At 49.8% G+C, this 17,341-nt stretch overlaps 1 protein-coding gene across 1 annotated transcript; it reads right to left on the bottom strand.

Annotated features, from left to right (window-relative positions):
• Positions 1-12,156: 12,156 nt before the first annotated feature.
• Positions 12,157-15,992, bottom strand: LOC129820108 (piggyBac transposable element-derived protein 4-like). The gene is made up of 2 exons (XM_055876982.1): positions 13,696-15,992; positions 12,157-13,298 (listed from the first exon to the last, which is right to left on the bottom strand). Exons 1-2 carry the CDS (start codon positions 14,651-14,653, stop codon positions 12,271-12,273), a joined length of 1,986 nt encoding a protein of 661 aa, XP_055732957.1. The 5' UTR covers positions 14,654-15,992; the 3' UTR covers positions 12,157-12,270.
• Positions 15,993-17,341: the final 1,349 nt, after the last annotated feature.

Here is a 17,341-nt window from a genome sequence, read left to right as displayed (position 1 = left end):
AGTACAAGCTCCAACTGATATCTGTGCACATCCAAACGTTCAACAAAGACAAGGCCAAGCTGGGCCACTTCAAGATGAACAGCTGCGGTATGAACATCATAGATCTGTACAGGATGGCGGGGACCAGAGATATAAAGTTTGCGTGTACCAGCATGAAGTTGAACGACGTGGCACCCTTTGTCATCTCCAAGGTCAGGAAGCTACACAGAAAGGTTCCAAAGGACACCAGAAAGCTTTGCAAGCTAGCGGACGTGGGTTACTCTAGCATGGACGAGATGATCAGACTCGGAGGTAGGAGTCTATTTGCCGTGCTCGTCTACAACTTGGTCGACTCACAGCTGTGCGCCAGGCTGGCTAAAGTTCTCAACCCAGTATCAACTCTGTTTCATCGATGTAGGGCCACTCTCAATATAGACGTGGTGGTACACGGGAGAGGGGATAACTTTTGCGGCTTTGTGCAGAGCATTCACTCGGTTCAGATCCCCCAGCTCAAGTTTACACTCGATACCCTCAGAGTGAAAGCGGGACCCCTGGGCATGGAACTGAACAGCCGACTGCGATGGGATCCTAATCTCGCCTCAGACAATGGTGACAGTGACATGTGGAAGGGAGGATCTGTGTGTGACCCACTCACTGGCCTACACTACTCGGGGCCCGGCATGGGTCTGGAGCTGTCCTTTGACTTCTCCAGTATGTACCCCTCGATCATGTGCGCTCTCAACATCTCACCTGAGACCACCATCCCCTGGCCTCCCGTTGACTTTCCCCACGATCTATCGGGTTGGGTGTGTTACAACTGGGAGGCTGAGGGGTTTCAGTACGCATCGCTCATTCTCAAGTACGACCAGACCCAAGGCTGCTTCATCCGTGCCCCGGGCATATTCTCTTCCTCGGTAGAGTACTATCTCAACCAGCGAGCTGAGTTCAAGAGGAAACTCAAGAACCCTGACATCAGCGAGGCCGAGCGGGTCTACTACAAGCTACAGGAGGGAGAGTGTAAAGTCCTAGCCAACTCCTTCTACGGAACGGCTCCTCGTCCCTGCGGGCCTCTCATATCTGGCCACGGCAGGCAACAGATTGCCGTTGTAAACAACTGTGTGTCTACGTTCTACCAGCACAGCTGCCCTGTTGTCTACGGAGACACTGACAGTGTCATGGTCTCAGTCGGATACGGTCCCCGGGACATCCCCGAAAGGGACGTGTCTGATGTAGTCGTGCACAGAACAGATACGCCCCGGTCCGGGGACACTGACATCAAACTCCTCGAGAGCTTTGCCTGTGATGGCCGGAAGGCTGTGGGTGACATGTTTAAGAGGGCTGGCTCCCAGGTGCCTGCCTTTCTGGACTACGTGCACACTGCCTTGGTTGAGGACACTCTCGAGAGGATGTACGTGATAGGCAGAGGTAACACACACCGAAATGTAGCCAGAGACCCGAAAGGAACATTCACCAAGGAAGGATATCCCGTCTTTGTGGCAAGAGTCCCTGGGTCCGAAGAAGTTGCGGATGTCACAGGGCCCTTCGTTAAAGACAGGAGAGTCAAGCTGGAGTATGAAAACAGTTGCTCGGTCTACTGTCACGTAGCTAAGAAGACCTACGTGGCTCTCAGTCACAACCTAGACGACAAGGGTGATCTGTCTTCGATCTCCGTAAAGGTCAGGGGGCTGTCGGCCTTCAAAAGTATGCGCTCCCCTTGTGATTCTGCCGTGACGGACACCTTCATATCCTGCGTCATGAGGGGAGACTGTGTCAAACTGGAGACTGACGTGTTATCCTGCTTTTCAACCTCTCCCTGGCACCAGCTCAAGGCTGGAGATGTAATCTTATACCTGGAGAGGGAACCGATCCTGGACGATCACGGGCAGTGGTTAGACTTACATCGAGCTAGGTCCTTCCTCACCTCTTACCGAGTGGACGATGTTATAACGTTGAAGCTGGACTCTGGGTTCTCTGCGGTCTCTACGACACTGGTTCCCGTACAGGGCTACGAGTCTGCGTCGAGCGACACCATCACAGTGAGAACGCTGTACAAGGACTGGAAATACTGCATGAACCACATGTTCTCGCGCAAGGAAGCCATCCTCAGAGACCTGTTAGCGTGCAAAGCATCGCAACTCATCGCGTCCAAGATGGCAGCAGGGTTCTTTCCTTGGAGCAGTCTCATCAAATCATCAAAGAACAAGCACTTTAGTCAACAAACACTGGATCGCTTGCAGGTAGCCAACTCCAGTGTTAAAACGACCTACCTAGAAACTGTGAAGACGTGGCTACAGCACATTACAGGACTCTCTGTCAAGCCAGTCGAATGCCCCGAGTATCACAAGTGTAACCCTTGCGAAGCAGCCTTCTACAGATACCCCTTGAACCTCCAGGCTAACACAGGGTGTATCACGGCCATGTTCGGTGGATCGCTCATATGCGAGGCCAAGCGTTCCGACACAAGCGTGGTGTCTGACGGTGATAATGAACACGGGTCCAAACCCGTTAGAGATGACAACACGGAGGAGCATCACACCCCGGCCCCCAGAACCCTAACGCCAATCGATTCCTCGTCTTACACAGAGATCATTTCACACCCCTACCAGCCTTTCAACAAATGTTTCGCCAACTCCAGGGTGCTGATAGCTCACTATGCTGACTCTACCTTGGTGAACCGCTCTGGAAAGCTTTTAGCTCACTGCATTATAGACTACTGCTTACCCCGCTACATGTACAGTTCTGCCCTTGGCTCCCACAGCCTGGATGATTGCAAAGAGCACTTGCTCACCTCAATCTCCTCAGTCAGACAGAGGTTGAAGAGGGCAACCACGGCTTTCAACGCGGTAATGAACAACTGCCCTGAACACATGATACCCGTCTGCGGTAGTAGTGAGTTGGAGCACCTAAGGATCAACAGGGAAACTGTGGCGCGTCTGCCCGGTGAGAAACTCGAGGTCTGCAGCAATGTGATCACCAAGGACATGTCCCTACAGCCCCGTGATGTCTACAGGAACCTAAGCGCCTCGCTCGGGAAAAGGCTCACGGAAGCCATATCGGAAGGCATACTGTCCCTTGTCGACAACGACTCTTGCTCTGACGCCTCCATCTTGCTTTCGTTGCCGATTGTCATGTTGCAAGACGCTGGGATCACCTACTCTACTACTGGTAGGCTTTCCATAGTGAGAAGCGAGCTGTGCGAGAGGACTCTAGTTGACCTGGCAGGCCTTCTGTATCAGACTGTACTCATGTTGCAGATACAGACCCCTGACGCGTTCAGCTCTGGGCCCGTTATGTACCCAGAATCTGTTCTTTGCATCATGCCGTACTGTTGCGCCGACGCAAAAGTCATGAGAACCTGGATCGAGACCTTTAAGGAGAAAAAATGGATCACCCCTGTCCGGGCCACGCTCGGAAAGAGGAGACGTCCTCCCTCTGACTGCAGGGTGGTTACGTATCATTGCACCGGTTGTAAAAACTTCTACAAGGACCTGTTCACCAACAATATCCCCGGTCACAGGCTTATCCAGCGTGTCTACGGTGAAGACAAGAAGAGAAGGATAGGACGGTGTGTCAATGAAAGACGGTGGCTCTCGTGATCGAGACGAAAAGCACTGTATATACCATTTCGTATACATGCATTGAGTACAGACCGGTGATAGTATACCTTTAGCATCCCAAGCACGGGTAAAGATGTCTTTCAGTCAGAAGGAGTATGTGTTCACCCATACAATGAACAAGGTCAGTGAAGCACATCAGCCTACCATGTTCAAGATTGACTTGCAAGGGCTCATACCCTTTGGAGACTGCAGCACTCTGTTCATCATTGACAACATGACAGTTACCGCATACAAGCAAGGCACCTTGGACAAAATACCAGTCAAGTTCACTGTCCTCAATGACAACAAGACAAGGATCCTGACTAATGATCCATCTAAACTTTCATCCCAATGGAACGTTGACATTAACGGTGGCTCCTGTATCAAGATAGCTGGCACGGACACAGTGCCTTTCAATCGAACCCTATCTGTCTATGATGACGACAACAGGCAGGCTCTCATCAATGTCTTAGCCTTCATGATGTCAAAAAGTCTCTGGGCCTCGGACAGAGCGAAAGGAGCTTTAGACGTTCTGGTCGCTTCTCCCCGAGGGGAGTTTCAATTCATATGCGGCCTGTGTTCGGCGAAAGGCTTTGTCAGCATTACCAGGGGACCCAGTGGAATAGCATCCTTTTCTTTCCCCCAGTGTGCAGACAGCTACGTGTGCGTACCTTCCCATCAACTCGGCACTGACAAGGACTATGATGCTCTCAGAAATGTCCTAGCTCTTTGGCGATCTGTCTCCCTCGACGACCTTGGAATTCTCCACAGAGTCACTCAGGAGATGGCAATGGCAACCCCGCGAGCCTTCCAAGACCTCGACTGTACATCTTTCCCTCCTAGACACATGTATGGTGGGGGTATTGTCATCCCATATGCTGTGATGAAATACGTCTCCGCACTGTACCAGACCATGAGCGAGTACGCGGACAACATTGCCATTGTAGACGAAAATAGGCCTCACATCAAAGTCTTGATCCAGAGCCCCTCTGAAAACATAGGTGAAATCACTGGGCATCTCTCAATCACCATACTCTATGGAACAACACTCTGGGACATATACACCAAACTCATCCATGGGCTGAGGCTTGCAGAGGGATGTGAGGAAGAAGACATTGACAGTCTTTCTACTGTCACACAGTTAAGCACCGAGGTGTTGATCAGGAGAACCCAGTTGAAGTTTATGTTGAATAACCATATGTCTTTAAGGGATTGGTATAACTTTTACTATGGGGCAACATGTATGGGTTAACAACAATTGCGTGATATGTGCAGGAGGACTATGTTATACAGTAATGTTTCACAAATATATTGAATAAAGGCAAAAGACACCATTGATTTGGTTTATTCATTTCAAGAAAAAGTACACTCTAGCTGTAACATTGTATAATATCTTACAGAGTATGTTATGAAAAGAGTTCACTATTCATATCCATAGCCTTGTGCTGAGAATATCGAACCCTCTTGTGTCCTTCGATCCTACTCCATCCTTGTCATTGTCTCCCCTCACATTAGGGGGAAGGTCGTGGCACAAAAGTTACATTCCTAGCCCCTCTCATGTAGTCAATCAACTCTCCTATGGTGTAGAAGTGTAGATTGGTCCCACATCGAAAGCCAGACCCATGGAACATGATTTTGTATACCTTTCCTTTCCCTGTTACAATGTCAAAGAGGTATCCAGAGCGATGTTCATCCATGTAACATACTGCAGCAGCAGGGTTGAAGTTTTCACTTTGCATACTCTTTAGACTGTTTAACAAGGCAGTGTGCTCACTTGACCCTGGGGACCTACCATTTGGCGACTGCCCAAGAGACAGTCCCCACCATGCACTCTTTAGTAACTGTATCATAGTATGCATCTCTTCCACTACACGTATGCAAGTCCCCTTGCTTTGACCACCAGGTATGGCTCTAGGTCTAGCCATCAGGTACCCTCCTGGGTAATTTGCAATCATGTCTTCTATAATTTTTGCTGGTTGACTGTATTCCCACTCTAGGAAGTCGGTGCATTTGTAACGGCCTCCAGTGACATATATGGCGAATGAGATAATGTCACAATCCCCTGTCTTCATCATACATGAACACACTCCTCCGGGCTCCGCTCCACGGTAGTCCGCTATGGCAAAAGCTCCCACCTTCACCTCGGGTCTATTGAGGAAAGATATCATTTGTTCCTCAGATACGGAACCCCACCAGTGGTCACCCAGTGACTCTACAAATGAAAGCCATGATCTGTCCAATAGAGGCCAGTTTCCATAGGTCACTTCCATCCCAGTCATTTCGAATGCACACTTGATATTTCTTCCCCAGTGCTGAGAGAGGCAAACTGTTAACAGATCCTAAGAACAGACCTTGCTATTTAACTGCCTCCCTGTAATGCTCGGTTGGGTAAACACAGAGAGTTGGACAGCACAGAAACAGTTGGACGAGTGCCCAGAGCTGGATAAACAAATAGAGCCGTTGCCTAGGTGAAGGGAAGATAAACAGACAGGGCTGGAGAAAGTAAGCCTGTGTGTACAGCATAGACAGGGTTGGATGAGGCTGTGTGGACAGCATAGACAAGGTTGGATGAGTGCCCAGGTGACGGGAAGATAAACAGACAGGGATGGAGAAAGTAAGCTTGTGTGGACAGCACAGACAAGGTTGGATGAGCATGTGTGGACAGCACAGACAAGGTTGGATGAGCCTGTGTGGACATCACAGACAAGGTTGGATGAGTGCCCAGGTGATGGAAAGATAAACAGACAGGGATGGAGAAAGTAAGCCTGTGTGGACAGCACAGAAACAGTTGGACGAGTGCCCAGAGCTGGATAAACAAATAGAGCCGTTGCCTAGGTGAAGGGAAGATAAACAGACAGGGCTGGAGAAAGTAAGCCTGTGTGTACAGCATAGACAGGGTTGGATGAGGCTGTGTGGACAGCATAGACAAGGTTGGATGAGTGCCCAGGTGACGGGAAGATAAACAGACAGGGATGGAGAAAGTAAGCTTGTGTGGATAGCACAGACACGGTTGGATGAAGCAGTACCGGGTGGATAGCCCAGCTATAATGACTTTGTGAAACATGTGTAGTTGCAACGGTACTGCTCTTTGTAATGTATGTGAATAAAAAGAACAAGGCTCTGACATGACTGGTGATACACTTTATTGATTGCATGTCAAAACAATGATATGTAATGTATATTACATTGACACATATACTGTCACAAATATTAATTGAGATGTACAGTAATACAATGGTCATGGCCTATACCTCTGGTCATACGGGCTAGTCTGTATGGAACGTTTGAGACTGGGTAGGCCTCCACTTGTCTCCACTGGTCCCCTCCTTCTCCCTCCTGTTACATCCATCTTGCTCATGCACAGGTCCTGTGTTGTAGAAAGGGGTCTTGGTACAAAGGAAACCTTTACAACCGTTGTCATATGGTCCAGCAAACTTGTCATTGAGTTAAAGTGTATATCTGTATCAAGCACAAACCCAGACTTATCAAACGTGACCTTGTATGGTTGTCCTTTTGCTGTTACAATTTCGAAGAGGTATCCATATTCCTCTTCATCCATGTAACAGATCGCTGCAGCTGGCTTGGGGTATTCATCTTCCATCTTTTTTAGGTCCTGTATAACTTCAATGTGATTTGATGACATTGGGGAACTGCCCGTCGAATGTCCCCACCATGCACCCTCTAGTAGCTGTATCATTTCACGCATCCCTTCCACTACACATTTGCCAGACCAATTGTTCTGTTCATCAGGTATGTCTCTTGGTCTAGCCATCAAGTAACCGCTTGGGACTGCTTTAAGCACATCGGTTATTAGCTGAACAGGGTCACCTCTGTCCCAGTCTAGGAACTCAGTGCATTTGTAATAGCCTTGGGTGACGTGTATATCAAATGGGATGAGAGTATTGTCAGTGCTCTTCACCATACAGGAACACACTCCTCCCTGCATGTCACCAAAGTAGGCCGTGATGGCAATAGCTCCTACAGTAACTTCGGATCTATTTAGGGATGACATTAGCTGCTCTTTAGAGACGGAGCCCCACCACCTCTCACCCAGCCATTCTACCAGTGGAAGCCAGGATCTGTTCAATAGAGGCCAGTTGCCATATTTCCTTTGCTTAGCGACACGGAGTGAGTCGAATTGTCTTCTCCCCATATAGGCCATCTTCCAACCACTTACCTATTTTGCTATGTGTATGTAATTGGTATCATAGTTCTTGTGATTCAGCCATTGTAAATAGTAGGAAAAGTGGAACCATACCCCAAAGCCGCACACTCTCACCAACCCCAGGAAAGGGCCTTATGTTTTCTAACTGTTGTTGCTAGAGACGTGGCTAGTTGCTCATCATGATTATGATCACATGCAGCCTTACGAACAGCTTTCACCTCTGTACAACCACACCTAACCCGTAACTTAACCCACTCATGAAAAGGTGTTTAACTGTGACACCTACTGCAACTGTCGCATTTAACAGCTAATCATGGACCTATATCTCCTTACCTCAGGCAATTGTGCATTTCCGACCTCTAATCATGTCAGAGGAGAGTGGTATAGAAACTGACAATAGCGAGCTGAGCCTGGTAGGAGAGACGCATGTTATATCATACTCTATAGACACCTCTTTCATAGACCATACTCATCACAGGCATTTAACTTGTACTGATTCTAACACTCGTCTCTATTCCACAGGTATCTACCATAATCCTGACCCGTTCTGTAGGTACTCGGTTTGATGTCCTTTCATTCACTGTTGTAAAGTATACCATGTATAAGTGATACATTTCCCATGTCTGTAATACACATTCAGGAGAGTGATTACATACTATCGTCTGACGATGAGGGACCTAGGAACCTTGTCTTGGAACAAGCTCCTCCACTGTTGCCCCCAGAAGTCGTCAACCGGCCTCAACCTCACCTAGCATTACCTCCTCTTCCCCAGTTGAACAATGCAGAAGATGAAATGGTAGATATGGTAGTGTATACTGTGATGACACTTTTGCTTGTGTGTATGACTTGTTGGTAATGTGGTTATGTCTCTTTCGCTCAAGTATATGGCCGATGATGAGGATGGAGCTGATGCGGATGGAGATTATGATGATGGAGATGACTAGGTTGCAATGTGTTGAGATCTAACTACACTGAACCCATTTTATTCATTTTTGAGCTGCCACTATGTCCTACTTTTGATATGGATGTATGTAAATGTTATGTACTCTGTAAATAAATGTGACCTGGTATTCTTGCTCAGGATATTATTGTCTTTATTCACAGAAGGATATGGACATTGAATAATACACCACAAGCACTTTGTAATGGCACATTTACCAAGCGATATGACAGTGATTACATATGCTCTCCACCTATATCTTTCCTACTCTAGACATTGTGTCTGGCATCTGTGACACCTGGGTGACGTTCCAGGCCTTCATCCCCAAAGATGTGGTTCTTTGGTCGGGCAACAAAGGTTGCATCTTCAAGGCAGCAGATGCGGGAAAGAATAGATGTGATATATGGAAAGTGTACACCTGTCCCAATCGTAAACCCCAAGTTATCAAACGTCACCTTGAATCTCTTTCCCTTGGCAGTTACAATATCAAACAGGTATCCCAAACTGTCCTCATTCATATAATGGATTGCGGCAGCTGGGTTGGTGTGCTTGTTTGTCCTCATTCGTAGAAGCTCTATCACTTTACCATGTGGTGGGGACATTTCCAAACTGAGGAATGCAGCTCCCCACCATGAGCCTTTTATCAGCTTTACAATATAACGCAGCTCGTCCACAATTTGTGTCATAGCAAAGTATTTGGGGTCATGAGCCATCCACCTGGGTCTACGTAGCAAGTGTCCTTCTCCCAGTTTACGCACCAGAACTTTCATAATGTCAATAGGAGTTGAAAATAGACCTTGTACCATATCGGTACAGATGTACCTGCCTCGACTAATAACAACAGTAAAGGTCATGACTGAATCCTGTGTCTTCACCATAATCGAACACACTCCTCCTTGCATGCCACCGAAGTGTGCTGCGACGACAATGTCCCCTTTGCGACTGTTAGATGTATCCATGAATGTGATAATCTGCTCTTTAGAGACTGATCCCCACCAGCGCTCCCCCAGCCATTCTAGGAAGGAATGCCATGATGTGTTCAGTATAGACCAACTAAGCATGCTTTCCATCAAATGTTGCTTTCTCGAATCTTCCACAGCTGGAATCGAGTCGTGACCATCTTCACAGTAAACCTGTAACTCGCCACCCTCTTCGCTGTAGCCTTCGTTGCTGTCCACCACCTCGCCATCGTCAACCTCTTCATCGTACACGTCTTCACAGTCCACCACCTCGTCGTCGTAAACCTCTTCATCGTACACGTCGTCACAGTCCACCACCTCGTCATCATCGACTTCTTCACATTCCACGACAGCGCCGGTGTCAACCTCTTCACCATAGACCTCTTCACAGTAGACCACCTCTTCGTTGTCAACCTGTTCACTGTAGAGCTGTTCACTGTCGACGTCTTGGGTGTGGACCTCGTAGTCTGACTCCTCGGAATCGTAAATGTCGTAGTCCACAAGACTATCGGTTGAACGGGGACTGGTTTCAGCCTCTTGGTCTCTGGTATCCTCCATGTCAGCACCGGGAGTATCTCGGTTATGGGTATAGTCCTCTTGACAATTGTCCTGATAATCATCACACATCCAATCCTCGTAGTCACCTGCCATGTCCGCTCCCGAACTGCTTTCGGAATCAGATGATTTGGAGCCTGAGGACCTAACTGCTTGTGGTATATGGCTGTTCCCAATCTCATAACCCTGGCAGTAACCGTAACAAGACTGAGTCTGAGGCCTCTTGACACAAACGACTGTCTCGTAATGGTTCCGACTATTCTCCAAATATATGCCCTGCTTAGACACCTCTAAACCATTAGATCTGTATTCAATCCAACGGTTGGTATAGTATGTATATATGCTTACCCCCAACATGTCTGCAGCTGCTTGAATCTCCACTTCGGTCGCCCAACTACCTAAACAATTCATGTTGGACTCCGTAATGTACTCTGACACTGAACGGTAACACACTCTCAGGATGGTCCTATACATATGTTGTTTGCTCTGTAGCTGCTGCACCACCGCATTTCGAATTGGCTCATGGTACTCCTCTGTACCACACAGTGCTTCACTGACCGCTCTGAAGAAACAATTTCCGTCACCTTTTATTTTCACATTCTTACACGGAGCACCTAACACACCAGACGCAGTATGACTGAGAGACCTCTTCTTGCACTGCACCTTCAGCCTAGTGCACAGCAGCTGGGCATCTTCAACTGTAACAGGGTTGAACTGCAGCTCTCTGCATGTGCTGCCACTAACAAAGTCAATGTCCGAGTCGTCGCTACTGTCATTCTCCTTTGCTGTATTACAATATCTGAGTGTATAGAAAGACTCTGATTTCCCATGTGCCATTATACACTCTGTTCTGCTTCCTGAGAGACGTCAGTATGGTCATTAATATATCGCTTTGGCCCCTATTGTCAAAGACCCACAGTTCTGCAGACTGAGTCATAATAGGGCGGGCCTAAGGAAAGCGTCATCAATCACACAGAGCTTAACAGAAGCCACAGGAGCCTATAAGGCTTCCATGCTTGCTGACTGAGTCATAATAGGGCGGGCCTAAGGAAAGCGTCATCAATCACACAAAGCTTAACAGAAGCCACAGGAGCCTATAAGGCTTCCATGCTTGCTGACTGAGTCATGATAGGGCGGGCCTAAGGAAAGCCTCATCAAACACACAGAGCTTGACAGAAGCCGCAGGAGCCTAGAAGGCTTCCAGGCTTGCTCACTGTGAGGGCTTGGGTAGCCTTGTTATAGTTTATAATGCTGTTGAATGCAAGTAAAAAATAAAGTATGCTCAGACAAGCAACTGTCAAGTGTTACCAACTGTACTTTATTGATAAAAGAGGTCCACATCACCATAGTACCAAATGAATACAATATAACATTTCAACTGTTAGGATAATTACATCTCCCCCATACTTTCTCGGAGCAGTGTCAGATTCAGAACTCAGGTCCCCCATCCATACCACGATATTCTCCGTCAAGGTCAAGTCCCCCATCCACACCCAGGTAGTCTTCTTCAAGCACAGGTCCATCACTGATTACACTGTGTTTTTCGTACAGATGCATACATAGAGACAAGTGGATTGTTGCAACGAAGATGAACAGGTTACCCATAATAGTCCTACTTGTTATAGCTGATACCTCTTCCCCAGTGTTGATAAATGTAAACTCTTGTAACAACCCAAACTGACTTATAAGTACTTCCCTGTATTAGTGCGTTGGCTAGAACATCAAGTGTTGGATAACTGATACGTGGTTTGCTACACTACTGAAAGCTGGATCTATTGTCACAGCCTCCAAATTCCACAGACAGGATACAACATAAAGTTTTGGATAACTGAGAGGTTGTGGTGGACACTCACAGATTCAACATTACGGCCAAGGGCCCTGTGTGCGAAGTGACAGGCTGTCCCCCGTACTGCCCTTGGGCCCCGTGTGAGTTTGGGTATTGATTCTAAAAACGCCCCCCCCCTCCTGCACTACCTTCCCTTGGTTGTGGATATTGTGCCTTTTGGGTATGGTTGTTGTTACATAACCCTCCCGTTGTCCTTCTATTATGCCTAGCACACAGTGTCCCCCCCCGGGTCACTCTGTCCCGTCTTGGCTAAAGGCCCAGTGGGCACAAGTGTGACAGTATGGGTGTGAACAGCCTTTGCAGATGTATTTCTTACACCTGCAGCACGCTGTGTGTGTCTTGGCGTCCTTCTTGGGTGGGCAGACCTGACACCTCTTCCTCTTACTCGCCCCCAGCGGGGCGGCCGGGGCGGCGGCGGCGGCCGGGCCGGCGGCTCGCTCGCGGGCCTGCGGACGAGCCTCGGCGGATACACGCTCGCCCCGTATGACTTTGACAAGTGCGGACGCGGCTTCGGTGCGGGGGAGACGCTGCCTTCTTTGGATCAAGGGCTTCACGAGCGCCTTTCCGAGCTGCTCCAGGAACACCCTCCTCTTGTTCCGCTTCCCGGGCATCCAGTCGGGGTTGATCTCTCGCCATATGACAAAGGCGTTGTAGGAGGACACGTCGAGGATGTTGTGGAAGATGACCAGGGGCCAGCGGGCGGTCATCCGTCTGCAGCTGTAGGTCCCGACCACCTTGTCTAGGTTGTCCACGCCGCCCTTGTTGCAGTTGTAGTCTAGGATGAGGGCCGGCTTCCGGTCTCGGCGATCGCTGACGTCGGGCTCCGCGTGCCGCGTGCTCAGAAGCAGCACGTTCTTATTTCTCTTTGCCAGGTAGGACACTAGAGTGGCGGTGGGCGTGAAGGCGAACCTGGAGGACGAGACCTGTCTGCCCTTGGACTGGAGCAGCGCGGGAGGGAGCTCGGGCTTGTTCTTTCGCACCGTGCCCACCATGGTGAGGTTCCTCTCGAGGAGCCGCTGCCCGAGTTCGTAGGAGGTGAAGAAATTGTCACACGTGACGTTGTGACCGGCCGGCAGTCCCTCGGTCAGATCGAGGACGACGCGCGCGCCCTGGTTCTTCTCGGGGCATCCGCCGGCCGCCTTGCCGGTGTACACTTGCATCTTCCAAGCGTAGCTGGACTTGGCGTCGCAGGCCACCCACGACTTGATGCCGTATTTGGCCGGCTTGCTGGGAATGTACTGTCGGAAAGGGCAGCGTCCTTGAGGCGAGGGAGAGGGGAGGGAGAGGAGAGGGAGAGGAGAGGGAGAGGAGAGGGAGAGGAGATTTGCAGGAGATTAGCAGCGTCATGAGTTACTGGCTCACCATCGGGGCGCACTGCGTTTACGTTACACGCAGCCGCCGACGCCGCCGCCCGTGCCACTGCCCATTGCTACTGCTGCCCATTGCTACTACTGCCGATTGCTACCGCTGCCCGTGCTACTACTGCCCGTGCTCTCTACGCTACACGTACATACACAGATACATTGACTGCTACCGCTCTCTATGCACAGATACATAGACTGCCCGTGCTCTCTACGCCACGCGTACAAACACAGATACATAGACTGCCCGTGCTCTCTACGCTACGCGTACGTACACAGATGCATAGACGGTACCTCTGAACGGGACCAGTTGTTCGTCCACCGTCACTTCGGGCCCCGGGTTGTAGAGGGCCTGCAGCCGCTCCTCCCACAGGTCCCACACCTCTCTCACGGCCGCCAGTCTGTCGGTGGCGAGTCTCGCGGGTCTCGACTGGCGGTCGTCGAATCGCAGCAGCCTCGAGTACTTGTGAAACGCCTTGAGCGGCATGGTGGCGCGGAACACGGTCCTGCCGCTCTCGGCGTCCCACAGGCTGGCCGCGGCCTCGCCTCGGGACCTGTAGACGCCGGCTAGGATCAGCAGCCCTACGTAGGCGCGCAGGTCGGTGGAGTCCATGGGTCGCCAGCCGTCTCCGTATTTTCTCACCCCCTGCAGATTGGTCATGTCCACGATGATCCTTTCTATCGCCGGTGTGACAAACAGCCGGAAGGCGGACTCGATGTCGAGCGCTCGCGACGCGGCGTAGGCCGTGGGGCCCGGCGTCACGGCGGGGCAGGGCTGGCGGATGGCGCGGGGTCGGTCCGGGCCGCGATAGGCCGCGGAGGACCATTTGATTTTGCCGTTTTTCGACAGCAACGTCTCCCTTTCTCGCTCTGGCTCTCTGGCTCTGTCTGGCTCTCTGTCTCGCTCCTCTCGGGCAGCGGCCGCGTCTCCCTCCGGCTCTTCCTCCGGCTCTTCCTCCGGCTCTTCCTCCGAAGAGGAGCTCGACCGCGAGGCCGAGTCGTCTCCGTAGTCGTCCGCGTCGCGCTCGGGGTTGTATTCCTCACCGTCTTCATCTTCCGAAACGTCCTCCTCTTCGGAATCGCAGTAGTCTTCTTCGTCTTCTTGGTCGACGCTGGAGGATATCTGTTCCAGGACCTGAGCCGCGCTGAAACCGGGACTGCGAGGCGTCGTAGGCGGAGGCAACACGCTCGGCGGGGTCGTATTCCTCGTCGTCGTCGTCCTCGTCGTCGTCGTCCTCATCATCGTCCTCATCTTGTTCTTCTTGTTGTTGTTGTTGTTGTTGTTGTTCTTGTTGTTCTTCTTCCTCTTCTTCTTCTTCCTGACAATATTAGTAGGCTCTCTACGCCCTGCTTACTGTCGTAGGCGGAGGGCTCACGCTCGGCGGGGTCGTATTCCTCCTCGTCGTCGTCCTCGTCGTCGTCCTCTTCTTCTTCTTCTTCTTCTTCTTCCTGACAATATTAGTAGCCTCTCTACGCCCTGCTTACGGTGGCCACGTGAATGGGACGAGGCACGCGAATGGACGAGGCGCGTGGTCGGCCCTGCCTGCTCCTTCGGCCCTTCGGCCCTTCGACCCTTCGCCCCTTCGGCCCCTTGGCCCCTTCGGTCCCATCCGGGACGCTCGGCTGGCCTACCCGCGTGATAGCACCGAGGTCGTGCACAGAGTTGGTGGGGACAACTGGTCCCTGCCGGGGTCACTCCGACCCGGCCCAGACAGAGGGGAACAACTCCTAACACAGGCCCCGGGTCACTCCGACCCGGCTCAGACAGGGGTAGGAGGGGAGGGTTTACAACAAACACCTTGCTAACGCCGCCGGGGTCTCTCTGACCCCAGGCCCCCGGAACAGAGGGGAACAACTCATAACGCAGGGCTTACAACAGGGCTCGGGTCAATGTGACCTGGCCCAGACAGGGGTAGGAGGGTTACAACATACACCTTGCTAAACGCTGCCGGGGTCTCTCTAACCCACACAGACACTGGGAATCGACTCGGAACGCTGGCCGGTGGTCACTCTGTCCCGCCGAGGCAAGGGGAAGGTTGTCTAACAACAGCCATACCCGAAAGGCACAATTTCCACAACCAAGGGAAAGTAGTTTGTAGGGGGGCGTTTTTAGATTCGATATCCAAACTCACACGGTGCCCAAGGGCCCGTTTGGGGGCAGACACGCCGTATTCGACACAGGCCCTTGCCCGGAATGTTGAGAATGTCAATTTTGGGGCAGGACCTTTTACTAGTATCCAGCAGGTGGTGGTGTTGGGTCACTGTGACCCCGGCCTGCCGGGGTCTCTCTGACCCACACAGACACGGGGGAAGCGACAGGTGACGCTGCCGAGGGTCACTCTGACCCCTCTGACGTCACTATGACCCCGCCCACACAGGGGCAGGGGCAGGAGGGTTACAACATACACCTTGCTAACGCCGCCGGGGTCACTCTGACCCCTCTGACGTCACTATGACCCCGCCCACACAGGGGCAGGAGGGTTACAACATACACCTTGCTAAGGCTGCCGGGGTCACTCCGACCCACACACAGACACGGGCAATCAACTCGGAACTGCCCGGGGTCGCTCTGACCCGCCGAGACAACGGGAGGGTTAACAAGTCCAATACAGCAAATGAAAGATACACATCTTGTGAATCCAGTCAACATGTCCGATTTTTTTAAATGTTTTACAGCGAAAACACCACATATATTTATGTTAGCTCACCACCAAATACAAAAAAGGACATTTTTCACAGCACAAAGCCAACCTAACTAACCAAGAAACAACTTCATCAGATGACAGTCTTATAACATGTTATACAATAAATCTGTTTTGTTCGAAATGTGCATATTTGAGGTATAAATCAGTTTAACATGCAGCTACCATCACAGCTACCGTCAGAAATAGAACCGAAGCAGCCAGAGTAATTACAGACACCAACGTCAAATACCTAAATACTCATCAAACATTTCTGAAAAATCGATGGTGTACAGCAAATTAAAGACAAACATCTTGTGAATCCAGCCAATAATTCCGATTTAAGTGTTTTACAGCGAAAACACAATATAGCATTATATTAGCTTACTACAATAGCCTACCACACTACCGCATTCATTCATCAAGGCACGTTAGCGATAGCAATAGGCACGTTAGCGATAGCGAATAAACCAGCAAAATATATTAATTTTCACTAACCTTCATAAACCTTCATCAGATGACAGTCCTATAACATTAGGTTATACATACACTTATGTTTTGTTCGAAAATGTGCATATTTAGAGCTGAAATCAGTGGTTATACATTGTGCTAACGTAGCAGCTTTTTCCCAGAATGTGCGGATATTTTTATGACACACCAACTATTCTGACCAAATAACTATTCATAAACGTTACTAGAAAATACATGTTGTATAGGAAATGATAGATACACTAGTTCTTAATGCAATCGCCGTGTTAGAATTCTAAAAATAACTTCATTACGACATACAGCTTAGTTATAGCGAGAGAGTGCCCAAAATCTGGGCGCAAACGACTAGTACAACATGTTCGACAGATATTTGAAATAGCATCATAAAATGGGTCCTACTTTTGATGATCTTTCATCAGAATATTGTACAAGGGGTCCTTTGTCGGGAACAATCGTTGTTTGGATTTAGAATTTCCTCTTCTCCAGTCAATTAGCACGGAAAGCTAGCAAAGTAGCGCGAAGCTCTCCTTCCTGAACAAAGGCACACAACGCAACACGCCTAACGTCCCAAATAAATTTCAATAATCTAATAAAACTATATTGAAAAAACATACTTTACGATGATTGTCACATGATTGTCACATATTGTCACATGTATCAAATAAAATCAAAGCTGGAGATATTAGTCGTCCATAACGACAGCTTATCAGAAGGCAAAACCAGGTCCCTTCACGCGCTCTCCAGAAAACAGGAAACTGGTGACACGTCAT

This window comes from Salvelinus fontinalis, chromosome 22 (assembly GCF_029448725.1).
Source record: "Salvelinus fontinalis isolate EN_2023a chromosome 22, ASM2944872v1, whole genome shotgun sequence".
Classification (NCBI taxonomy): domain Eukaryota; kingdom Metazoa; phylum Chordata; class Actinopteri; order Salmoniformes; family Salmonidae; genus Salvelinus; species Salvelinus fontinalis.
The sequence above is the reverse complement of the archived record's forward strand: the minus strand, read 5'-3'. Positions and strand labels throughout refer to the sequence as shown.

Bases quoted from the DNA above. Each gene is read 5' to 3' on its own strand.
- LOC129820108 (XM_055876982.1), bottom strand. From the start codon at position 14,653: ATGAGGACGATGATGAGGACGACGACGACGAGGACGACGACGACGAGG. The intron at 13,299-13,695 runs GTACCGTCTATG...CCTCGCCTCAAG, and splicing joins ACAACTGGTCCCGTTCAGAG to GACGCTGCCCTTTCCGACAG.